Genomic DNA, 26,762 nt, shown 5'->3' with positions numbered 1-26,762 from the left:
GAAACCGCAAAAGAGTATTGTTACGTTTATGCTTGGGACGGATTAACAGGATGACATCGGATTACTGGGATTACTCAGAGCACATGTTTTATATCCGGTCGGTTACATGATTGGGGCTAGTCTAACTCTTGACTAGGCTTGGCCCTTGCTTGGGGACACTGTAGCTGGCGCTAGGTGGCGCTAGTGACGTGCTAACTGACAATATACATAACACGTCCTTTTTTTTGCTTCTGAAATTAGCAACGATTAAAAATGGTCAAGTCACTCTCTAAAACGGCTTGGGAGCTTCACAGCACGACCCGAACGAGTTCGGTGGTTCCCAGTTGAAGGTGGCTGGGATGCTGGTACACGGGACTGAACACACACAGATGATGCCTGCGGAGGTGACTCTGTGGTGCACTTCTGGTACCGTGGTCTCAGATGGTACCTGTTGCGCATGTAGACCAAACCACTTGATGACTTGAGAGTGTATGATCGATGAGGTCCCACACTCAGAACTGTTGCTGGAGCCCATCTTCCATTCAGCCAAAACCAAACTGCGTAAGCAGTTTTCAGTGGTTGTAGCGGAGCTGTGTGCCGGTCTCCATGACGATGCTGCTGGTTCTGGCGCCTCTGTAGCTACTTTTGGTACTGGTTGTGCGGGTACCGTGGTCGTAGCAGTTACGGGAGAACTGGCAGAAGTGTTCTCACCCTACGGCCCATCAGCATCTCCGCTGGCGATGAAAGGCCATTCATGGGGGATGAGCGGTAGTCTAAAGGCACTCCAAAGAGATCCTGACCGTCTTGTGCAGCCTTACGAAGGGATGCTTTGATTGCCTGTACACATATCTCCCCTCGCCCATTGGAGCGGGGGCAAAGTGGCGACGATGGGTTGTGGCGGACGTCCCATTCCTTGTTGAAGGTCGTGAATTCCATGGAGTCAAATGGTGGGCCCTGATCAGTGATGATCTCTTCAGGTATCCCAAACCGAGCACAGATCTCCTTCAGGGTGTTCACCAGGGCTGCTGCTGTGGTCGAGACCATCTTCTTGAGTTCAATGCACTTCGAATAGTAGTCAATGACCAACAAGTAGTTTGTCCCTCCAAGATGGAAAAAGTCCATTCCCAGCTTCTGCCAAGGTAGATTTGGCAGCTCTCGGTCAAGAAGGGGTTTATAAGGGTTAGCTCTCTGATGCTCCTGGCATGTGGTCCAGTTTTTTTACCAATGCTTCAATGTCTGCGTTCATGGTAGGCCAGTACAGAGCCTCTCTTGCCTTGTTCTTGCAAGTTACTATCCCTCGATGACCAAGATGAAGCTTCGTCAGTGCACCTGCTCTGCATGCAGCAGGCAGGACAAGGCGGTTGCCTCTGTACAGTAGACCGTCTGTGAAGTGGAGCTCCTCTTTGCAGTGCCAGAACCCCCGTGTCTCTGGATTCATGCCGCTGGAGCGCTCGGGCCATCCATCTTTGATGTACTGAAGCACACGCTGAAGTGCAGTGTCCATGTCAGTCGCCTCCTTTATTTGTTGGAGCTTGCAAGGAGACGCTTGAACGACTAGGCAAACTGAAGCTGCCGACTTCTTAATTTCAGCCGTGTCCACCTTTCCTGTTATAAACGGTGCTCTGGAAAGGGCGTCTGCTACTAGCAGCTGCTTGCCTGGAACGTAGGTTAGGTGTAGCTGCAGTCTCGGGGATATTGTATCGTACTGCTTTGTCGAAAGTCCGATTAGTGGTTTGTGATCGGTCTGCACAATGACCTGGCGTCCATGCACATAGTAGTGGAAGTGTCCCAAGGCGAAAACCACTGCCAAAAACTCCTTCTCAATTTGTGCATATCGGCGCTGCGACTCGGACAATGTGGCTGGTGCATACGAGACTGAACGTTTGTTTTGCAGAAGGAACGCCCCCAGTCCGTACGAGCTCGCATCTACAGACAACACCGTCATCTCTTTTGCATCGAAGAAACGCAGAACTGGTGCCGATACCAGCAAGTACTCTTGCATGTTCGCATCCCAGGTCCATGCAGTGTCTTGCTTCAGAAGTTGTCATAGTGGGTAGGTGTCATGCGCCAAGTTGGGTACAAACTTTGTGGGGCACGTGACCATACACAAGAAGTGTAGCAACTCTTGCTTGTTGGTGGGAGTGGGGAATGCAGGCGATTGCATCCAGCTTGTGAAGCTCTGGAGCAATACCTTTCTCCGACAGTTCCTGTCCCAGATAGAGCACTTTGGGATCCGCAAGCTGTAACCTTTGCCTGTTGAGCTTAAGGTTGACTTTGCGGGCTATTTCGAGCACTCGTCTGAGCTGGTCACAATTGGTCCTCCACGCTGCTTGCTGCGAGAAGAAGATCATCAAAGTAGGAATTAATGTCCTCTTCATTTTCGAACAGTTCGTCCATTGTGCGTTGAAACTCCTCCGGTGCACAGTTGAGACCAAACGGCATAACCAAGGAACGGTATCTGCCATACGGTGTTGCAAAGGTGCACAATTTCGTGCTCTTTTCGTCCAGCTGCAGGTGGTGGAAAGCATGCGAAACGTCGAGCAGCGTGAAGACCTTGGCATTCTGTACCCTGGCAAGGAGGGTCTCCTGTGCCGGGATCTGGTAGTGCGAACACATGATGTCTTCATTCAGCTTCCGCGAGTCCAGACATAGCCGGATGGAGCCGTCTCGCTTCGTGACAATGACGATGGGACTGACGTAACTTGTGGGCTCGGTCACTTTCATGATCACTTTTTTTATTTTCCATTCTCTTCAGTTCTGCTTTCACTTTATCCTCCAATGCTTTGGGTATTTTCCCGGGTGCTAAGACACTTGGCTGAGCATTTTCACGCAGTACAATCTTGTGAAGACCAGGGAGTCTGCCGGCGCCTGTGAACACATCTAGGTACTGGTCAATGATGCTTTGTGCTGCTTCTGACAGGCTTACTGTTGCATGATTATTGCTGTCCCTTGTGCCTTATACCATCACTGTGTTGACCCGAGGCACTCGCTGAACTAAGTTGTACTGTTTGCATGCTCCGAGCCCCAGAATGGGCACAGCTCTGTCGAGGTCGACAACAATGAACTTCAGGCTTCCTGTACGTTGGTTAGCAGTGCAACTCAACTCACATTCTCCAATGACAGGCAGTTGTTCTCGAGAGTGGGTAGAAACTCTTGTCCTCGTCCGACGCACAATTGGTCGGGGTTCCCACTGTCGAAGTTCACCTTTCGAGATGACATTCACTTGTGCTCCTGTGTCGAGCTTTACAAAAGTCTTGTGACCATCCAAGTAGACTTTCTCTATCCATGCCTCACTGTCGTCGTCTAGGTTGTCCACGGAGAGTACATCCAGGTCTATGGCTTCGTCGTCATCCTTAAGCAGTGCTTGCACTTGTCTCCTTTGCTGCTGCCTCTTTGGCTGGTTGCACACTGTTGCGAAATGGTTCTTCTTGTTGCAGTTGATGCATGTTTTTCCATAGGATGGACAGTTCTGAGCATGATGACGCGATCCGCATCTCGAGCACGCCGGCTGAGTAGTCGGTTCACGTCCGTCGCGTGAGCGCTGTGCCGACTTCTTGAAACTAATCTTGGCGATGCTGGTTCGGTCGTGTCGCATGGCGTGAACTAGTTCCTCGTTCTGTTTTATGGCCTCTGAGTGGGTCTTTGAAAATTCAGCCGCCTTGCACCGGTCGATGACTGCCTTGAGGAAAATGTCTTCCTCCCGAAGAAGACGTTCTCGGAGAGCGTTGTCCCGAATTCCCTGGATCAACCGGTTCTTTACAATGCGGTCCTGCGCTGTCCCGAACGCACGTTCCTGCGCCCTGAGCTTCACTTCTGCGACAAATTGGTCAAACGACTGACCTGCCTTGTGTTGGAGGCTGTTGAACATGTACGATGCGTGCGTGAGATTCTTGTACGGCCGGAAATGCTCGTCGAACGCCTCTAGGACATCTGCAAGTATCTTTTCGCAGCCATCTGCCAGTGGCGGGAACGTCAGGGTGCGGTAAATCTATTTGATCTCAGTTTCCCCGACGTGCAAGAACAACGACGTTCTCGTTTCTTCATCCTCGGTGTGATACTTGCACGCACGTTCAAACATGTTGAAGCCTCGTCGCCAATGTGGCCATGAGTTGCCGTCGCTAAACGCCGCTAATTCATAGCGTCTTCATTGCAAATAAACGTCTTCTTATTTATTCTGATGATTTTCATCATATCCCTCCTAAGCTGTAATTAAATTGGGGGGTTGTGGGGATATTTATACAGCGTGTAGTTGGTCTGCCATTAAAGTTGCGACGAGTCACACGCTGTAGATGAGTAATTTAGCCAGTGCAGTACAACCGCTAGCCTGGGGTCTTTAACGTGCACCACGCAGTAGTGATACACGACCGCACGCCGGTACTCCTAAGCTGTACTTACAACATTGTGTGTGTCGGTTCTTTCGAAAACATTGCAACGCTGTTTGTTTTCTAGGAACTATAGGAGGTATTCACTGGACGCCATGTTTGAGGGCGATGTTTAGAGCGCATGCTCAGAACGAGATCACATTAATAGCCTGCTAAGACCGGCAACCTTGATGGTGCTAAATACACGCTCCAAAAGGACTGCGGAAGCTCGCCGTCAGCACGCGCTCAGCAGCAGCGCACACGGATATGGCCGCCAGTGAATACTTCCTATAATGTAACAACTTTTATACCATGTTCCTGATCCCATGAAACACAATATCTCGTGACGTCACTTTTCAGTCCTCATTATAATGGTGAGGTAAGTACCGTAAATCGCGAAGCAGTTTACTAGACGTCCGCTTCCACTGGTGTCTTGGAAGATTGAGTGTACTGAGCGTGCATTCCCGCAGAATAATTTTTCATTGAAAGAATATTGACATGTCATTCAACAATTGATTCCTTCTTGGTATGATTTATTGCGAAAGCCAGTGGAAACCTCGAACCGCATGTCCCTATAAGCCCGTAGTTCCCAAGTTTTGAGCAGCGCTCCAGGCGAGCAAAATAGAATATTTGGTTCGCGTTTGCGTCATTACGCTTCCCCACTAGAGTTTTCTATACTCCGTTCCATTTTAAGTGCCAGCGTAGCAGAGGCTACAAGAGCGTGTTCCAAGCTTTCAGTGTCCCTGTCAAGCACGTGCGCTTGTGCAGTGCGAACATCGTTCGGGGGAACGTGCTTTTAGAAGTAGCTCTGGCTTCGCTATCACGCAAAGTGAAACGTACGTGGTCGCGGAAGCATGAAAGAAAGCAATGCAAATATTAAAGCTGAAAGCAATGTTTAAACGTTGCGGCCGCGAGCTGCATAATTCTTTTTTTAATTTTTATTTTCTTACATATTTTGTTATCGCGCATTTACAGATGCTGACAGATGCTTGTATTCGAACGTGGCACGTGCAGAATCGAGCGTTACAGAGCCACCTGGATGGTGCAACCATCATAACATGGTCGCGTCTTAAGAACGCGCTCGCGCCCCCTGCCCCAGAGCAACGGCATATATGAGTTTCCTGGGTCATGCTCTTGAGCCAGCTGAGGACAGCTGGTAATGGCGTGAGCAAGGCCACGATGAGAACGTGATCGTGCTCGAGCGATCCTACCGTGAACTAATATTTGGCCAGCCCACTAAAGCCCCTCTTTCCTGGGAAAAGTGGCGCCATTCATTGTTGTGGAAATGCTCGAGATACATGCCGCGCGCCATTTCTGGGAAGAACATGGCGCTTGAAATCTAGCTCAGTGCTGCGCTCTGCCGCCATGATCTTCCCAAGGGCTGCACGTTGCACGTGACTCTTGCGCCGACGCACCTTGCGCTAGTTTTAAAACATGAAGGGGCCTTACACCCCACATGTGCGTGTCGCCATCTATTGTTTGAATTAACGCCTTGTTCAAGATGGCTGCCGTGGGATCGCAGCCTTAATCCTTGTTTGTTTAGACAGCAGGAGTTTAGTCTGCAAGATTAGAGTGATATTGTTACCCACAGTAGATAAGAAATTTATCCAGTGCAGTACAACTGCTAGCGTGGAGTCTTGTGTATCAGTAGTGCTTCATGCACTACTGATACACGGCCGCACGCCGGTACAATGCTCATCCAGATCGAAAGGGCAAAATACTCATACCGCGCGCCCGAGCGACTTGCTCGAACGTCTGAGTTAAAGAGGAGAAAGGCGGCGCAGGCTCATCGAAAGACGAGTAAAGCACAGAAAAAAAAAAGAGCATACAATACGACGGCTGACTTGCTATTCCTAGAAAACGCGCACACACACACAAAATTGCTTCAGGCAGCGTCCAGGGCTCTGGGCGACTGGCGTCCCGGCAACCGACGCCGCAGTGTCGCGGTGGTCGCGGCTTCGCATCTTCGCGCCGGGGAACAAACGCGCCGTCAACCGTCAACTTTTAGAGCGCAGCTCTTAGGCGCCCGTTTCCGGCTTGAGCGGCGTCGGCGTCGCCGTCGGCGTAACCGTGAGGTCACGTGACCCCCCAAGGTCGCCCCAAGGTCACGTGACCCACCAATGTTACCCCGAGGTCACGTGACCCCAGAGATCACGTGACACCCAAGCTCACGTTCCTCCCCAAGTCACGTGACCCCACTCCCCGAGGTCACGTGACCTCCCCCTCCCCCCGAGGTCACGTGACCCCCTCCCTCCGAAGTCAGGTGACCCCCCGGAGCATATTCAAGAATGAGGGGAGGAGGAGGAGGAGGAGGAGGAGGGGTCAACCCTTCCCTCCTCGTCCTCAAGAGCTGCGCTCCTATTCGGCGTTACAGGGAGTTGTAAACGGCTTTCACTTTTTTGTTTTTATTTTCACGGTTATGTCTGCTTTTTTTTCTTCCTTCAGGATTATCGCTCAGCAGCAAGGAAAGAACACACACACACACAACAAAAATTAATACTTCTTTAGCCTGACCTTGCGTGCTCTCGGCATAGTCAGATATACTCAGTTTCTATGATGTACCGCGACGGACGCTAGGAGCTACACAGACCAATGTGTAGTCCGTAGCTTGTCTCGTGACTTCGCGCTCTCCGCGTCACTCCGCCCAACCGGAAGGACACGTGACGCCCTGCGAGCTATAGGCTCCTTGCACTGACGTCACATCGCACACTTTTGAACACCAAGTAAGAGGAGGAGAGGGAAGCTGCTTTTGTAAGAATTGTGAGTGACAGGTTAATCTTCTATAATCTTCTGGGGGGAGAATAGCGACGCCTGTACAAATCCGGGAGGTACAAGGGAGGGTCCTGATAAGAGGGGAGCTCCTTCTTCCCCTCTTCTTTGGAGGGCAACGGAAATGACGTCCTGTGCAAGGAGCCTATAGATTCACTCCGGTGGCCCATAGCGTCCTTTGGGGTTCATCGTATAAGGCGAAACCAAGTTTACAAGTGTACGGATCCATGCCGACTTGCCGACGCCGATTCGTGGTGCACATAGGCGTGAAATGTACAGATTTTTTTGCATTATTGTTGAATTGTCTTCATGTCATCACTGCCGCTTGTTTAGTCAAAAATGAGCTGGCCCCTCTGTCACTATTGAGCCGTTCACGCCACCGTCATGAATACGTATTTACTTGACTTCGCGCCGCCACCAGTAAGAAGGTGCGGCTAACATTTCATTACGCGGAACCTTTCCGATGCAACGGTCCGTAACAGCTACATGAGATTACAGTTCCGTTCCGGTTCTGGTTCAATATTAAATGTTTGCTTTCGGTCACAGTCTTGTTCCGGTTGAGTTAAAAATAAAGGCTCGGTTCGGTTTGACAGCTTGGACAGCTACATGCTAATCGCGCATGATTACAACAGCCGCTTTGTCGCGTCTCGCGGCGCCAGCAAGGACACCTTGTCCGTCTGCCATTTTTCAGTTTAGGTTGTTTCTCTGCGGGTGCGCCATTTTCCTCCTCGACGGGGCATACACCAGTGAGACAATCGAGCCATCCGATACCTCCAGAGCAATGATGCTGTTTCAAGAGCCACTTTCCATGCCCTAACGAATTGCGCCATTAGCCCGTAGGCCTTAAATGAAAATCAACACAGCTTGCATGAGAATCGAGCCCATTTCATTCCCACTTCATTCCGAGCAAAACGCATCTAATTCCATTTCCACTCTATTCCCCCAACGCTGCCGCCATTCCATTCCCATTCTAATCCGGGGTTGCGAAAGTGCGGAACAATTCCGGAATCATTCCAATTCCGGAGTAGCAACTGCGCAACACTGATAAAAACTACAACTACTGACTTCCGCGTTTTTGAAAAAAAAAAAGTTTTGAATTGACAAGTTAAAAAGGTAAGCCAAGACCAGCACAAGCGGACCAGAACAACCAGGACAATGGACGCTTGTACACTATCAGAACCCGATGAAAGGTTCTGTTTCAAAAGTCTAATACCCTTATACATTACTGACTCTGAGTGATCGATGTTGAATGCGGCGAGAGCACTATTCGTATTCGTGAAAACATGATTAAACGCTCGTGGCTCTGAGCTCGCAGACTCTGAGTATCATTCAAAAATACACTTGAGAAGTTTCACGAGAACAACTCGCCAGCAACAAGAGGGTCAAAATGAAAACCGGAATCGTTTCACAATGTAACGGAACCGGCTCTTTTGCCCAGTACATTATTTCTGTTCTATCTTCAAAGTGTTTTCCTAAAGTGTTTTATATTTATCTTCTCTGAGAATTAACTTTTAACTCGGCCTTCGCCCTATTAACTTTGGCGTACCATCTATTCCCGTGCCCGCGTTTATAATGACGATAAAACCGTGATTTTTTTATTCATTTTGCGCTTCAATTTCGATGAAAGCCATTATAGAAATTTCTGCCTTTTATTCGTCTTGAGTGGAATAAAGCTTGTCATCACCGAATACCAATTTATGTTTGTGAAATCATGCTAAAGACCCAAGTAATTTCCCTGTTTAGAGTCGAAAAGACACATTGTCGTATGCGGGGTTAAAAAAACACTGACAGATTATTTATGCTTGCCAAGGTTTTTATTTGAGCACGACCTATAAGCGCCCAACAACCCAGAACATAAATTGCGACTCAAATGATTTTTTTCCGCCCTAGAAGAGCAGGTCGAGAATTGTTCAATTTCAGTCGCGCTCACTCTCTTTTGAATGATCACGTGATGTTCAAACTATAGCATACCAAATATATTCAAAGTCGTGGGTCATCCAAGGCAAATACTCAATATTAAAAATAGGAGAGAATTTGAACCCTTTTTGGCGGCCTCCAGAAAGCTCTCCATACGTTGATTGGCAGAAGAAAGTGTTGCACAGATTACAGGAAGTACATGTACACGTCATTCTGAATATGGCGACGTTCCCAGGACTGAACGACGTGATGGTGGCTAACAACGGACCAACGTTGCGACGGACGTGGGGGAGCTACTTTGGAGCTGTCGTTCGTGATAGCGGCCAATCGATCTTCAAGCGCAAAACACCGGGCGGAAAGGGTATAAGTAAGAAACAATCGCACGACAAACGGTGCACGCAACTTCGTCGTCTGCTTGACACGCCAAAAAAGCGGGGAAAAAACAAACAAAAATGTGGTCAGGTGCAGCTACACGATATCCGGCAACCCTCTCCTCCTCTGCATTTCCCTTCCTCCTCGGTACAGATCGTCCACATGTAGCGGCCGTGAACCTCTGTGCTCATGTTTTGTTTTAGGTTGAGAACAGTTGAGTTATTTTGTTGTATTAAAATAAATGTGTGACTGTGTAGCAAAATACTTCTTGGTTTGTCTACTGGCACCATTAAAAATCGCCAGGCGAATATATATATTGTTAGGAAGAAGAATTGATATGTATATATATATTGGGTGATCTACAAGCATAAACGATAATCATCGAGTCGCAAGCTTCGCGCCGCACCTTCGCAAAGAACGTCCTGCCCCCACAGGTGGCCCGCGTGTTCTCCACGATAGGCCCCGATAAATTTACCATGGCCCGCATCGTCTGGACCCCTGGCCACGCCTCCCACCCAGGCACCAAGAGCGGGCACTCGCTCGCCCAAGCACTAACCTCCCGGGCGTTGCCAACGGGAATGGAGGAAACCAAGGCGCTGCAGGCGCAACGTCCTGCAGGTATACCCGTACAGGGCACGAACTGTGACGTGCAGAATCTTTCATAAGATGGGTCATAAGCCGGACATCTGTTCTGTACCTCAGGTCTGCTTCACGTGTGGCAAGCCCCACGAAGGGACCATGGACGATGGAGGAAACGTGACCTGTCTTTTTCTCATCCTCACCTGCCAAATGTGGCGAAAGAATGGACACATGGCTGCGGACAAATACAGCCCAAGGAGACTCGCTATTGTCCGCAAAACTCCGATAGATGGCGCGACGGCGCGCCACTCCCCCGGCGTCCCAAAATTACCTAAGGCTCATCCGACACGGTTAACACAAGAAACAAGGAGGCGGCCAACAACCCGTACCCCAGCTCACTCCTCCTACAACGATTAACCATCGACCCTGCCATGCCGCCCCAGCTCTTCATCAGTGCCCATCATTGCTCAGAGGGGCACTGCCGTGCAGGTAACAGCATGGCAGTAAACGTTACTCTGGAACTGCCGATGTTTGCGGCTATACATTCAGGAGAAGCCGAAGCCAAGCATCGTCGAACCACACGAACGCCCAGACGCCTACCTGCTGAAGAAATCTACTGCAACACATTCAAGAAGGACGGCTAAAAAGTCCTACGCAAATCCCTCAATGCCGTCCGTTCGGGCGGGCCAGTTTAGAGGCCGTGAAGGTCTTATTTTAGGAAAAAGATAGGAACCTTGTGGGTAAAAAGCCACGATTTTTCTTTTCAAAATCGCAAACGGTGGTGCGCAACGTCTGGGACGTTTGAGGTGGAATGACCCAGTGAGATACAAAATGCTGAAAGTATTTTAATGCGCAAAGAATTAACTATCTCATTAAAGAGGTCATGAAACGATTTTCCTACTTCTTCCTCCTCAGCTTTAATCCTCAACTCAAATCCGAATTGTGAAATGACGTGGTTGTGACATTCCTGCGGCACCGGTGCGATGACTCCTAGCTTCCACGGTGCTTTTTATGCACACCATACAACTTGTCATTCCCCAGTGACAATAAGTTCCGTCAGGGCACTCATTGGCCACGAACGCGAATCCAAATATTCGTTGACGGATTGATTGTTGACGAGCGCATGCGTCCGAGTGACGCAGTTCTCGTGTCCAATGCGTGAGCTGGGCTCTGCTGACGTCAGTTTGGCGCCGGTGACGCGCTTTTGGAACCGCGGATGTATCATAGTGAAAAGGCGGAGAGCTTTCGAAGGAAAGAAGGTACAAAATAGTCCGCTATATTTTCAAATGTTCGTAGCGAAATGCTGGCTTTTGACTTTCTAGCCTCTTTCTCTTGGCCAACTAAACGATATGCGATTAGTAAAGTCCCAATTTAAAATCATTCATCCCAACCCAAAATTCGTTTCATGGACCCTTTAAGCGGATCAGGTGGTGTCTGTAACCGCGAAGAAACGCGAAGGAAATGCCCGTTCTCCCATTGGCTGAGCGAAACGGCCCCTAGATAGCCATTGGCGGCCGCCTCACGAGATCTCGCGCTCGGCCGCCGCTCTCGTGTCAGCCGTTGCCGAAGGGGGGGAAGGAAGAAGGGGGGGGGGGGGGGGGGGACTGCGGCCGCTTCTGCTCCTCTCAGCGTCGAGGAACATGGCGACGCCTGAGGCATCTATATCGTCGCTGCTGCAACCTTGCCAGTAGCGAAACATGGCCGTCCACGCCAGTACACCGCAGATGCACTAAGGGAGCGGAAGAACAACATTCATGCTTTCGCATTCACAACTCATAAGAAGTGCATGCTTAGGCGTCATCGGTTCCTTACCTGCTTTTAAATAGATACAGGTACTTATTTTAAATATTGACGTAACATATTACCCATCCCTTATGCCCTCATACCCGACAACAAACACTTTCTGAAAAATCCCAGAAGACTTCGCGGCTATCCGAAATTACAAAGCGTGACAAAGGGAATTGTGGGGCTGTTCGCTTTATACTCAGGCTGACTCGGGTGCTTCGTATATCGAAAAAGCGGATCCATCTATATTTTTTGTTCCTTCTGAGATTATAATGCAAAAAAGAAACACAAACTAAACTGAACATAGTTACAGTTGCACACAAAAGGACAGAGACAGACAAGAGAAACACCTAGACGACAGAGAAGCGTTCCTCTTCTTTGTCCCCGTCCTTTTGTGCGCAACTGTAACTGTTATACCCGTTGTCGGAACACTGTGCTAGAGGACGACGATGCTGGCACAGCAGCCACAGAACGCACGCACTCGCAGAACGCGCGCACTCGCAAGCTCTCGATCTGCCGACCGGTCGCAACGGCCGGACCAGAATAAATACGAAGTATTCGGCGGTAGTCTTTCTGCCTACGCGAATACCACACTGGCGACGAGACCTGGTACGAGCCAACGAAGCCTGGGGTGCTATGTTGCGCTTTTTGCACTCCCAGGAGACTTAGAAGAGGGAAGTGACGTCAACGACTAGAGCAAACGCAGATTGGATGTTGACAGAAGAAAACGAAATCAACACCCAATCTGCGTTTGCTGTGTCGTTGACGTCACTTACTTCTCCCTAGTCTCCTTGGAGTGCAAAAAGCGCAACATAGCCCCCTTGGACAGCCACCGCAAGCCATGCCGACCCAAGGTACCATCGAAGCCTTCTCAGGCAAGGCATGGGTGTCATGGATCGAACGCTTAGGGTTCTACTTCGTTGCTAATTCTATCACGAGCTTGGACAAAAAGCGGGCACTGCTACTTACGCTTTGCGGGCCAGAAACATACGACATCGTTCGAGATTTAGTGGCCCCTAGGACGCCGGGAGATATCGGGTTCGAGGAACTGGTGTCGATCCTCGGGACACACTTCGAACCTCAAGCCTCGGAGCTGTACAGTCGCTACAAGTTCCAGCGTCGGGACCAGCTAGCCGACGAGTCAATCAACAGTTACGTCGCGACTCTGAAGCAACTGGCAGCAGACTGCAATTTCAGTATACCCTTGACCTCATCGATAACTGCTGCAACGACGGCATCGCAGCCATCAACGGCAGGTCCGGTCTCCGGTACAAGGGCTACGACTGGGACACCAGCAACACCTCTTCGCGACACCAGACTGCGTTGGACATCATGCTGCGCGACAGATTTGTCTGCGGCATACGCGACGAGATGCTGCAGAAACGTCTGTTTGCAGAAAAAGATTTGACGTTTGCAGCTGCTTTTGACATGGCAGTCAGAACTGAGAGCGCACTTAAAGGAGCTATGCAACAATTTTTGTACTTTGCGCAAATACCGCTGAAAACGGATCCCTAACGTTACTGACCTATGAAACATGCGTTCGTTTTTCACCCCACGCAGTAGAAGTCCCAGAAAAAAATTTAAGAAAATCGAGCAGGGTTCACCCCCTCAACTCGCAGCCAGAACAAGCGGCCACGTGATCTGGAGCCGATTATATGCCGCTAGTGTTGATCATAGCCACGCGCTGGGGTTGGCAAAGCGCAGGACACGCGCTGAGTTCCAGACATTGTTATCGCTCGGCTGTTGTCGTCGTTGCAGCGATTGGACACGGGTCACAACCCGAATGCTTCTCGAGCTAGCAATTGTCACGAGCCCAAGTCCAGTGCCCACGCAATGCTCGGGTCCAATCTATGAACCGCATTCAAATATCGTCACTTGGGTGTACTGTGATCCCCGAGTTACGTCATCAAATTTTGCAAAGGAGAGATTGAATGAAAGTGATCGCTTTTGTCCTTGAAATTACACCGCAACAAAGGAGTTTCTTGGCAAATGGCGTTGCGTGTGAGTATCCTTGAGTCCCAGGTGTGCCAGTAAGCTCGTGTAGAGAGAAAAACATTCCAATTGAATATCGTTGCACAGCTCCTTTAAGCAGCAGAAGGACATCAAGAGCAAAATCGAGCATCAGGTGCACCAGACGGAAAAGAGGAACAAGGAGCCCTCAACACAACAGGGGCGACGTTGCTACCGGTGTACGGGACAACATGATCCGCAAGAGTGCCGTTTCAAGAACGCGGACTGCAGATACTGCAACAAGCGCGGACATATTGAAAAAGCTTGTATTGCCAAGAAAATGCATCAGGCAAGCAAACCGCTCAAGAAAGCGAACAAGATAATGGCATCGACAAGTTCAGAGAGCCAAATACCGCCTAATGCTGGATGCTCATTTTATGAACTTCACAAGCCGGCTATGGACACAGCTGTTACAAAGTTTCACGTCACACTTCGAATTGAAGGCAAACCACTGGAGTTCGAAGTTGATTCGGGTTCCGCCTGCTCACTAATTAGCGAAGAGACCTTCCGAAAAACCTGGCCACGGGATCCGCCCAAATTTACGCACGACGATATTGAACTGCGTACTGGGAGTGGCGAAGGACCGAAGCTTCTGGGATCCCTCCAAGCTACCGTCAGATTCAAGTCAAAAGACTACGTGCTTCCGCTTATAGTGTTGAAGGGATCCGGCTGTAACCTTCTGGGCCGCGACTGGTTCCAGGCCCCACACATCAGGTTACAAGGAATCAACCAAGTGCGACAGCAGAGCACGCCGCCAGAGGTACAAGCGGTTTTACACCGCCATTCCACGGTCTTCAATGAGGACATTTCGGTATACACTGGACCCTCGGTTCACTTGGAACTAGAGGAGGGAGCAGCGCCCAAGTTCTGCAAGGCTCGTTCCGTTCCACTAGCACTGCGATCTGCAGTAACACAAGAGCTCTCCCGACTGCAAGAGCAGAATATAATCGAGCCAGTACAACATTCGAAGTGGGCTACACCTCTACTCCTCGTCCGTAAAATGAGTGGAGAGATCAGACTCTGTGGAGACTACAGAAGTACTGTCAACGCCGTATCAAAGAAGGCAGCGTACCCCCTACCAACTACAGGAGAAGTTCTGGCAAACGTGAGAGGGGGCACCGTTTTCTCGACGTTGGACCTTTGTCAAGCCTACCAACAGTTGAAAGTGTCTGAAGCCACTGCAGCTGTATTGACCATCAACATCATAAAAGGCTTGTACAAAGTGAAACGCCTGCCTTTTGGAATCTCAGCGGCACCAGCAATTTTCCAGCGTAGAATGGAAACAACCTTGGCTGACATTCAGGGCATAAGTATCTACTTGGACGATATCATCGTGAGTGGAGAGAGCCGAGAACAACATGCTGCACGCCTGGACAGAGTACTGTCCAGACTTGAAAACGCAGGCCTGCGGCTCAAGAAAGAAAAATGTCAGTTCGCAGTTCGCGAAGCCAAGTTCCTCGGGCGCCGAATTGACGCAGCAGGAATTCACACAACAGATAAAAAAGTGCAAGCCATTCTGGACGCGCCGGAACCGAGAGGAAAAAACGAACTGCAGGCGTTTCTGGGACTGCTGGCCTTCTACGACCGGTTTCTCAGTAACAGAGCCACAGTTGCAACCAACCTCTATGGACTTCTTCAGAAGAATGTCCCGTGGGAATGGAAAAACAAGCATAGAGAATCATTCCAGAAACTGAAAGAGTGGGTTAGAGAATCCACTGTTTTGTCACACTATGACGAAAACAAGCCGTTGCTGCTCTCCTGCGACGCGTCGCCCTACGGTCTGGGGGCAGTCCTTGCCCAGGAAGGTGACCTAAAACGTGAAGCGCCGGTCGCCTTCGCGCCAAGGACATTGGGAGCTGCAGAAAAAAAACTATTCGCAGCTAGACAAGGAAGGGTTGGCCGTCGTGTACGCAGTGTGTCATTTTCACGAGTACATTGCCGGACGACATGTCGTCATATACACTGACCACCAACCGCTCCTTGGAATCCTTGGATCGACCAAACCGATTCCACATAGGTTATCTCCAAGAATGACAAGATGGTGCGTCAAGTTGAGCGCGTACGATTACACCCTGGTGTACAGGCGAGGAGCATGCCACCAGAACGCTGATGCGCTCAGCCGGTTACCATTACCAGCGAAGGTAGACGAACCGTGCATACCTGGAGATGTGCTAATGCTGGCATGTTCTCCGATTTCGAATCTGTCACCGGAACGCATCGCAGAATTGACAGAGGAACGATGTCCTGAATCGAGTCTACAGAGCCGTTCAAGAAGGAAACCTGCAAAAGGTGAAGGGCGAAGACTATCGTCCCTACAAGAGCATCTTCAATGAGCTGTCAACAGTCAACCATTGCCTAATTCGTGGTACAAGGATAGTAGCCCCCAGCGCATGCAGATCTCAAGTATTGAACTTATTGCACGCTGGCCAGAGAGGCATGGTTACAATAAAGAGCGCTGCACGCGGCTACGTGTGGTGGCCGGGCATAGACAAGGACATCGAACGAAAGGCAAGATCCTGCGTCACTTGTCTGGAACAGCAGCGATCCCCACCTCAAGTACCTGTTCCAGACTGGCATCGTGCATCCCAGCCATGGGAACTCATCCACGCTGATTTTTCCGGTCCTCTGGAAGGTAAAATGTTTTTAATTGTCGTGGACGCCTACAGCAAGTGGCTGGAGGTACGCCAAATGAAGAACATACAATCTAGTTCAGTAATCGAACAGTTCCGAAATTTATTTGCAACGTTTGGACTGCCGGAGAAGGTGGTTACAGATAATGGAACATCGTTCGTATCACAAAAGACAACCGAATTCTTTAAGGAAAACGGAGTTAAGCACAGAACAAGTGCGCCATACCATCCTGCCACCAACGTTCAGGCCGAAAGTATGGTGCAAGAAACGAAGCGTGCACTGGCCAAAGACAAAACAGGAACTCTGGCATGCAGGATCGCCCGGTTTCTTTTCAAGCAGCGCACCACCACAAGTGTAACTACAGGCAAGACACCAGCGATGATGATGTTCGGTCGAGAGTTAACAACTCAGATCACCCGCCTGGGTCGCCTCGAAAGCGAGCAAAGGGGGAACACGGAAGAAAGGAAGGAGCAACAGTCTTTGTCTCCGAGGGGCCTCGCGGTTGGCAAAGACGTCTTTGTAAAAATATTTACTGGAACACCACAGTAGATGCCAGGAACCGTCACAAAGAGAATTGGATCGCGTTCTTGGCTGGTCGCTACCGAGCGAGGTACAGTTCGACGGCACGAGAATCACATCAGCAACCGAATTGAGAAACACGCAGAATATCCGGTGGCCGAGACCTCTTCGAGGGATATTAGTGGGAAGCCGGCTCCAGGTATTCTACCGCAGTGGACTATTGCGATAAATAGTGAGCCCACAAACTTCGAACGAAACGCTCCAGGCCCAGAGACTGTTGCACATCCCGACTCAAGCATTGTGCCTGCATCATCAAGATCTCTACGCCCAAGACGGCTGCCTCAGCAACATGGTGACTCTTTCTAGGGGGGAGAAGCGTTATACCCGGTTGTCAGAACACTGTGCTAGAGGACGACGATGCTGGCACAGCAGCCACAGAACGCGCGCACTCGCAGAACGCGCGCACTCGCAAGCTCTCGATCTGCCGACCGGTCGCAACTAGAGCCACTCTATATGGCAGCGTAGCTGCCAGAGTAGCGACACGACGCAAAATTATCTAGATGCACGACGTCAGAAGCACTGATAGTGATCTCCATTTTGGGCCTGGAAGGTTGAGAAGGTAACCCAGGTAACCGTGCTTCTAGCGACGCCGGGCGGCAACCTTTGTAGCCTAGTTGATATCTCCATTCGTTCATTGAAAAGGGGTATAAGACGCTTGGCATCGCGGTACGGCAAGAACCTCTGGAGGAACGATGCCCGTTTTTTCTGAAAAGCGAGACGATTTGCAGCCCAGGGACTGTCGGGCGACGAGAGCTGCTATGGTATCGTACGTGCACGGACAAGGCGAGTGGTTTTCGGCGCCGCCGGGATGGCGGCCGCTTCGTGGGACGAACGAACCGTCCTAGTACTTTCGGACTTCGCTCCGATGGAACAAAATCCGATTGCGCCGGCCGCGACAGGACGATTGGCTCAGAACATGACTGCTGCTCGACTGCCCTATATAGTGAGCGAGTATATATGTTTATCATCATACTCTCTTGAAGACCCGATCATCCCTTCAAGATGAGATTTTCTCACCGACTGGTGAGGAGCGACGTCAACGTGATTCGACTAAGAAGGACGGCATGGTGGTCTCTAGGGAATTGTTGGGATCATCAAAAGAGACGGATGCCGGATATGAGGTGTTCTTGCCGACAGGCCAAATGGTCGTTCGGAAGTTTACCGGCATTCAAAAAGTCAATATTTTTATTTAGTGTAGCACACATATCCGTGTTAAAGGGGCCACGGAATTATTTTTAAACCTCTTCATCCTTACCTGTAATCCTCAACTTAGAAGAGAACTGTGAAATCACGCAGTCGTGACTTGCTAGGGCACCGGTGCGATAACCCCAAGCTTTCACCGTGCTTTTTAAGCACACCGCAGAACTTGGCATTCGCAAGTAATGATACGTTCCGTCAGGGCACTCATTCGCCAGAAACGCGAATTCAAATATCCATGGACGAATTGATTGCTGACGAGCGCATACATCCGAGCAACACAGTTTTCGTGTCCAATGCGTGAGTTGGGGTCGGCTGACGTCATTTTGGCTTTCGTAGGCATTGTGAAGAGGATATTTAGAACCATACACACATGATGATATCGTCATAGCACACTGACATTAAGGAGCACAACACGGGCCCAGCTGCAGAAAATAAATATTACACTCGTAAGAAATAAATACGTCTGTAAAATGTTAATTACAAAGACGAACACACCTCTGAGCATCTAAGTTTAATAGTATGCGTTGATGCATTGTCATATAGCAGGATATTTCATACACGTCACTTGGGCAAACGCCAGCTTTTCACTTGAAAAACAAACAAAAAAACACTGCGACCTAATGCAAGTTATTGCAACAAAAGCAAGTTATATCGAAATCTTCAGAACTGCCAATTCGTAAAATTGGCGATTAGTAAAAAAAGTTAAAGATCGCAGGAGCTTCCTCGCTAAAAAATTCTGTGATTTTTCGGTGACCCATGGCTGAAACAATTTTCCCTAGGCCCTACACGCGCCGTATACCTTTCGTTATGATTATCAGAAATTCAGACTTTCAAAGGAAGCTAGAAAAATGCGAAAATTTTATCCTAAAAGCTATGTGGAGCACAAGTTCGTCTGCTTCTTTTTGCAGGGGTTGTGGTGACGTTAGAACGCCGAGATCTGAGTGGCTCCGATTGAAGGAGAGTGAGTAGACCTAAAAGCAAGCTGCCTTGAGGTCTACCCACTATTCTTTATTCAGAACCAAGCAGAGCTCGGCATTCTGACGTCAAAACAACCCCTACTAAAAGAAGCAGACGAACTTGCGCTGCGCGCGCTGCGCATATTGTAAAATCGTTGATTAGTATACTTGGGAGTGGTGTGAATATCTTTACAGCGTGTACTTGGTCAGCGATTTCAAAGTTGCGACGAGTCACTCGATGTAGATGAGCAATTTAGCCAATGCAGCGTAACCGCTAGCTCTACAGGTCTTTAACGTGCACCACGCAGTAGTGACACACAACCGCAGGCCGGTACGATGCTCATCCAAATCCAAACGCGCACGGGTGGGGATTGAACCCAGGTTCCCTGGTTGATTAGTACAAAACGTAAACATCGCAGGAGCTTCCTCGCTAAAAGTTTGTGATCATGCGGTTACCTGGGGCTGAAACAAATCCCCCAAGGCCCAACATGCGACGCATAGATTTCGCATCGATTCTCAGACACTCCAACGTTCAAATAAAGCCAAGAGAATGCGAAAATTGCATGCTAAATGTCTTATCGATCCTCAAACACATCCGGAAACCCGAGCACCGCTAAGGCGATATTACTGATGCTGTCGCACAGGTGCTAATATCCAGAGCGATCTTGCACAGAAAGGGTATAAAGTATCATTCTTTCAGAACTTCACGTTACACCTACGTCAGAAAGCACGAAGAAGCCCTAAATCGTCGGCAAGCTGCGGCACATCACGACTCCGCGCACCGAACAAACTCGCATCCACCAGCTCTGGGCGCTGCCATGTTACCGATGACATCACGGCTCTTGAGAGGTCACGTGACGAGTCGTCACTCGGTTGTTACGGAAACCGAGCCAGCTCAGCTCGTTGCTATGGTACCGTGTGTGACCAATCGCGGTGAGAGGCGGCACAGGGAAAAGCGTGGCGCTACTCTGGCAGCTACGCTGCCATATCGAGTGGCTCTAGTCGCAACGGCTGGACCACAATAAATACGAAGTATTCGGCGGTAGTCTTTCTGCCTACGCGAATACAACAGTAACTATGTCTACATTACTACAAAATAAACTCTAGATGTCCTACGTAAAACCAAGATAAACTTATTTTTCTGTTTCCCGTGTCGTACATCGGATCCCCATAGTGCACCGTGAAGACGGCGAAGGCGCCACAATATTCCCGGTCTACTCCGACCGAGAAACACTCCAAACGCGCCGGCAATTAGGCTTCCCCTCAAACGCATGTTTTCGTCGTAGATTTTAGGGGCCGAGGTGCGCCTCTGTCCGATAGACCTCGGGTCTCTGGCCACCGGCGTGGCGGCCGCCACGGAGGCGGTCACGGACGGGTGGTGCTCGAGACCGGCATACCGATGGCCCGTTTCCGCCGCTGCACTCGACGGCCGGCTCGGCAGCAATTGAGCCGGCTGAGTGGCTTCGAAGGCGCGAGGGACGCCTGCTTGCCTTTTCCAGGCTAATATTTATACCACAACCTTGCTGGTTATGGACGCAGGACCCATATACATTCGCACGCAACGCCACTTGATCGAAAAACATCTTTGCCGGCCGCGCTTCAAGCATGAAGAGGGACATGTTTGTTCTCATTCGCAAAACCTGACGACGTAGCGTGGGGACGAAGTATCGACGTGGTCACGAGGACGACTTCATGGTGACGATATTTGAATGCGGCTGACAAATCGAACGCTAGCATTGCGTGAACACTCAATTGGCGTTCGTAATAGTCATACCTCGACGAGGATTCGGGCCGGTGGAGTTTATTTGGTGCGTTCTTAACTTGTATCAGACGCTAAAGTTGAGGCTTGGGCTAGTTGATGCGGCATACTTTGGGATTAAAACCAGCGCAAAATACGAAAGACCAGACGAAGAAGTAACGCGGACATAGCGCTGACATCGGAAGAAGGCAGAAGACAAGCAGGCGAAATACGTTCGCAGCAAAAGCGCCGTCGTTATGCAAACGCATTTTAGTTTTTACTTTAAGATTTGATTTGATTGTTTGCAATGATGTTTAAACTAAAGGTACATTACGAAAAAAATTATGCTCACTTTTGCTCACTTTTTAATAAGCCACGGTGGTCACGAGAAGTCTCGATAACGAGGTGGCTCCATGTATCAATACGATCGCCAAACACGACCCGCCATTCGACTTGGTCGTCTGCGTCGACGCCCGCCGTTGACCCTGTTACAAAGTGTAGAAAGCTACACAATCTAACTTTACAAAAAAAAAAAAAAAAAAAAAAAAGACCTGTAAAATACGCCTTTGACGAAAAGTTTAGATTGCTGCATGCAGGCGTCGATTTTTACGGTCCTTTTTAGATCGAGCCAGGTGATTTGGGACACCCTACATGCGCGCTCTCACGCCTCAGTATTTGCAGTGTTGGTAAAAATACGAGTTCTATTTCACACATTTAACGTTTTAGGTATAATGCATTATTCATGATACTAATTTGTATTGGCTCAGGAGGTCCACGGCCCTGTAGAAGCCAACAGCCCGTACTCTATGAGAAAAACGAGAAAAAGTACGGTTTTCCTCGTTTTTATGTTGTCGGCACTGAAACGTTTTGACTGCTTTTCGGGAAACCTGCAAAGTAGTTTGTGCACAAGTAATGAAACTTACAGGCTTGACAGTTCTTATAGAATATAGATAAATGCTTTGTGGTCGCGTCTAGGACTTTTTGGTAGACGGACGTTTTGGTGTGGGACATTTCGGTGGCAAACCAATCAAAAGCACGAGTTTTTTTTCTTTCTAAACGTAATAATTACCATTTTAGCCAGAAATTATGTTTTCGCACTTTATAATTTTGTAGACTTGGTCGTCCATTTACTGTCACTTACTGGTATACTACCTAAGTGACTTCGTTAGGCGCAACACCATCCTGATTGCACACGTTGGACGTTTTCTAACGTACGCACTGGACGCATCACATCATGTTTACGTGTTGGTTCGCTAGAGGCGTTCTCTGATTCTTCTGTAAGGATATGGGCTTTAATGTTGGTAGTTCGTGTAAGAAAGGCCCCAGCAGCAAGAAATTTGAGAATGTTCAAAATTACCCGAGTAAAAGATGAGAAACTTCGTGGAACTTGGAGGCGTCCTGTGTCCTCTTTCTTGCACCAAGTTTTCCATCGTTTACCGAAGTCTCGGGCTGTTTTCAACATGATCAACATCCACCAGCTCGCCTGCACACTCACCGTTTTTGTTTTGTTTGTAAAGCTCGAGAGGGTTGTTTTTTATGATAGCTGAGAACAATTTGGAATACCTTCAAATGTGCGTCCACCAAGAAATCGTATAGCATCGATTTTTTAGCACACCTGACAAGAGAAATTAAAGTTCTTCCCATGCGTCACTTGTCAGACGTTTTGTAATACAAATGAAGTCATAAAACACATTGTTAACGTTTGTTACCAAGCATGTTTCTAACAGGCTTTAAATATAAACCATTTAAAAAAATATAAAAAAAAATAAAAAAAGTATAGAAATATTTTTTTCCTCCGGACAGTTTACACCACATCTCTTATCTGTTGCAAATAACACTCAGAAGTGCATTCAGTAGCGGTACAGACAGCTGCAGGCGCTCGATATGAAGCTGTTCAATGCGAAGCTGCAGTCCAGATATATTGAGCAAGAGGTTACAGTTCGTCCTACTAAAACTCACAGGCAACAACCACCACAACGGATGGCTCAGTTGAGCAGACAATAGAAAAGGACACAGCGGTGAATACATACAAAGGTATTGATATCAAGTTGGTTGCAAGCGGTAAGGCTTTGAACGACCCCACCCCATATTCAAAATAACAACCATGTTCTTTCTTGTCCGGGTGGTTGTTCCAAAACCCGAACCACTTCGTGTCCAGGGTATTAGGAAGCCCTCCACAACCACAACAATGATTTTATCACCTTTTGCAAACTTGCCAAAAAAACCGCTTGGGCTAGCCATGCATGCTGTCGTTGAAATGGTCGTTTCCGGTTCGGAAAGCACAGGAAACAAGCTATCTGACCAACTAAAAGAGTGGAGCGTCAGCTGTCAGCGTAGATCATGGGTGGCCAGGCTGACCCAGTTTAAGAGTCGCAAACAAAACCACTAAACCTCCAAGAGCCGCCTGGAAGATAAATGGCTTAAAAAAAAAAAGAGGGGGGGGGGGGTCCAAACTTTTTTAGATCAATAAATGAAACGTGAACTATTGAAGACAGATCTATGCGAGTCAAAAGCAATAGCACAAGACTACCAAACCGCAACCTGCAGTCTTTTGATTTAAAACGCGTTCCTTTTCACGTCTTGGGGAAGTGCTCGCGTGGCCGGGAGGGAAGCGGGGAAGTGTGCGTGTGTGTGTGTGTGGGGGGGGGGGGGGGGGCGGGGAAGTATGTTAGGTTTACTATACTCTATATTATTTTGATGTGTCAGTGCCCCTTTAAGTCCAGACGCAGCCGACGCTACGAGGTGATGAGACCAATCGAGCAGTGTCAAAAGCTCACAATCACTAGGCCTTTTTTTGGGTGATTGATTCAACAATGAAAGAACACGCTTACAGAAACTTGACGGGACACCATGATGGTGCGCTTTTAACGTTGTCTGATTGGTCCCATCAGCTCGTAGCATCGGCTGCGTCAGGACGTGAGGGGAAACAAAGTTTAGAAATGGCCGCAGACCGGTCTCCGTCCGGTTTGCGCAGAGGAATTCCGCCATCACTGTGCCACGTGTACTTAGAACTAAGTCCTTGGGCCCAGATTTTTTTTCTTTTTTTTCTTCAGAAAAGCAGAAAGCAGTTTATTTCAGTCAAGCTCTCAGATACGAAGAGCTTATCGACCGAATCATGACGGAATCATGATCCGTCCCAGTGCTGGAATGTGTTTGTTTTGCTTGTACAAACTTTTTTTTTCTCCTGCGCTGACCGCAAGGTTCGCAGTATCGTAAATGAATAAACTTCTTTTTGCTTTTTCATCGCTTGTCTTTATCATCCCTGTTTTAAGAAACGGCAAATTAAGCCCAACGTGTTTTGGTTTCGTATTTTTTTGAAAGCCGTGGCAGCTCGAGTTGAAGGCATGTAGTTTGTTTGGCAGGTTGCCGTTTCAAGTTTTTTATATCCCATGATATCTGAGGTTAAGGCTCTGGCTCCTTCATTCAATGTATCAATTTCAATTTGAACCTGACCCACTTTATTGTTTTGTGCTTCAATTTGTTGTTCTGAACTTTAGTTCCTTGCTGTACATGAGGGGGATCTTGTAAGCATGATTAAGCCGTAAGACTTTTTGAGTAATGGTTTGGTTAATTATGCACAACATACAGATTATGTAGAAAAAAAAACACATTAAGCATGTAAGTAAACAGCAAACATAACCGAGTAACAATTTTATTATTAACAAACAATACTAAGGTTCGCCTGGCAAAGAGAACTGAATTTATTCTCGGTTGTTTCAAGTACAATTGCTCCAGGGCAAAAGGACGATAGAATGTTTCGATCCAATGTTTTGTTTAGCCTTCTCAGCTAGGGTGGCGTACCTCGAGTAATTTTAAAGCGTATATAATAGATTTATTTACTCGTTTTACTATTCCTCTCGTAGCTACTATAGTAACTAATAGCCCCTTTTTTTGTAGACCGATCTCGGGTGTGAGCTTAAACGGCTCCTCTCTTTTGTGCACAGCTACACCAAACTTTCGGAGCACATTCGGCGCAGCGCCCCCGGTGAGCTCCAGTGCTCGGTGTTTTGCGGCGGGGCCCGCTGCAAGTACGAGAGCGGCAGCGGCTGGTCCGACCGCGACAAAGCCATACAGGGAATCTACTCGCACTGGTGAGTTCCCACACTGGCAAAGAACCGCCACTGCCCGGAACCGGTGGATGACTTGGCCGCCCCAGGTAACATAATTCTTTGGGACAAAATTCGTTATTTGTCTTGGAATCTATGGTATTCAAAACCCGAGGAGGCTAAGGTAGAGCCAAACTTGACCCTTTTTGGCCAGGGTCTGGGTATCTTGGCCCTAATGGGTAAAAGAAGTGTCAATATTAGGCTTACCCGCAGGAACTTTGGCTCTCATTTGTCATAACCTGAAATAGCCAAATGTATGCTAGAGCATAACCTCCTCTATACTTACAGAGCCTGGCAGTTCAAGCCATAGAGTGCCCGGTCGCTGCTTTGGAACGCGAGGACCTGGTAGCACAGAGCATTTTTCGGGGAGCCTGTAGTCAGCGCACAGCTCTTGAAGCGGCGAGGACCCGAAACATGGTTCCAATACCCGACGAGAAAAGAAGCGGTAGCCCGAGGAACGCGAGAAGCACGAGCGGACATTCCATCGCTGGGGACAAGTGTGTTTTGGCGTCTCGCCGTAGCGGGGCGCCCATTACATGCCTCTTGTCTGCCGCTCTACCTTTTCACTTTCGGCGGCCACGCCTCGTGGCGATCTGCCAGGCTTTGTCAGTATATAGGAGACTATAACTAGAGTTATGATTCACCCCTAACGATTGAGTATTCATGTGGCAACGTTAGGCTTATATTTCTAAACAAATGCCATCTTCAAACTTCACTGCTGGTTCCTCGGTTTCTACTTGGCATGTTTGGCTCCGGTCTGACACTCTGGCAATTACGTGGCGAGCCAATTAAACGTCATAATAATGCGAAACAAAATCACTGTACGTTAACTAACGCCTTGGTGCAAAAATTTGGTAGGCAAAAGTTAGGTCCCCAGGATTGCTAAACTTGTGCCAAGTTAGCCGTCTCTTTGGAGTGCTACATGGGATTAGTTTTGGCATTATGACAGAAGGTGCCGGTACCGAAGAAATATATATAGCATACTTTTTAAGATGACTTGTGCAATTATATCATCCACGCGCTGTTGTAGTTCTCCACACATGGTAGCACACGCGCCGAGTCACTTTATGCGGCGGTGCCGAGTACGTTTTGGCCAGAGCACTTTATTTTCTGAGGGACGATTGTACAAAACTTCATTTATTTCAGTCCAAAACTGCCGGCCGGAGCTGACTCGTGAAATGAGGCTTTTATATTGTCCAAGATTCTCTAATCCGGGATTTTGTTTCTGCGTGCTAATTGAATTAATTATTTAAGAAAAAGCGATAAAATGTACCGTGGAATTTATGATGATATGGTAGTGTTAATATTACGAGCAACTACGCGTTTCCCAGCATATGGCCCGACACAAACACTTGTGGATGCCCACTTTAGCCACCGCCTGATCAAGCACCGCCTCGACTGCCCCGAAGGAGATCACACAACGCAAGGTACAAAGGATCTACTGTCTGACAGTTTGACTATCTGGACGCAGTGCCTTTTCTTTTACCATTCTGTCGCCGAAAATCCCCGAGCTCGCTGCTCCAGCTCTGCCCCGTGTCGTGTTTAGAGCGCAGCTCTTAGGCGCCCGTTCCCGGCTTGAGCGGCGTCGGCGTCGCCGTCGCCGTCGGCGTAACCGCGAGTAACCCTCGTAACCCTAGTGAGGGTTACGAGGGTTACGAGGATTACTCTCACGCGGGTTACCTTCACGAGGATCACGAGGGCTACGAGGGTTACTGACCCTCGAAACCCTCACGAGGGTTACGAGGGTTAGTTACCCTCAAAAGGGTTACCCTCACGAGGG

At 48.8% G+C, this 26,762-nt stretch overlaps 1 protein-coding gene across 1 annotated transcript in view; it reads left to right on the top strand.

The window, feature by feature from the left end:
• The window catches only part of LOC120843996 (protein tyrosine phosphatase domain-containing protein 1), a 170,543-nt gene that overhangs the window by 58,984 nt on the left and 84,797 nt on the right, over window positions 1-26,762 (top strand). The window contains exon 2 of the mRNA XM_042287602.1: window positions 24,821-24,967. Within this exon, the coding sequence (XP_042143536.1) occupies window positions 24,821-24,967 (147 nt within the window). The remainder of the gene's footprint in view (window positions 1-24,820; window positions 24,968-26,762) is intronic.

The sequence above is a fragment of the Ixodes scapularis genome, unplaced genomic scaffold (genome assembly GCF_016920785.2).
Source record: "Ixodes scapularis isolate PalLabHiFi unplaced genomic scaffold, ASM1692078v2 ptg000005l_1___fragment_3__unscaffolded, whole genome shotgun sequence".
Classification (NCBI taxonomy): Eukaryota; Metazoa; Arthropoda; class Arachnida; order Ixodida; family Ixodidae; genus Ixodes; species Ixodes scapularis.
The sequence above is the reverse complement of the archived record's forward strand: the minus strand, read 5'-3'. Positions and strand labels throughout refer to the sequence as shown.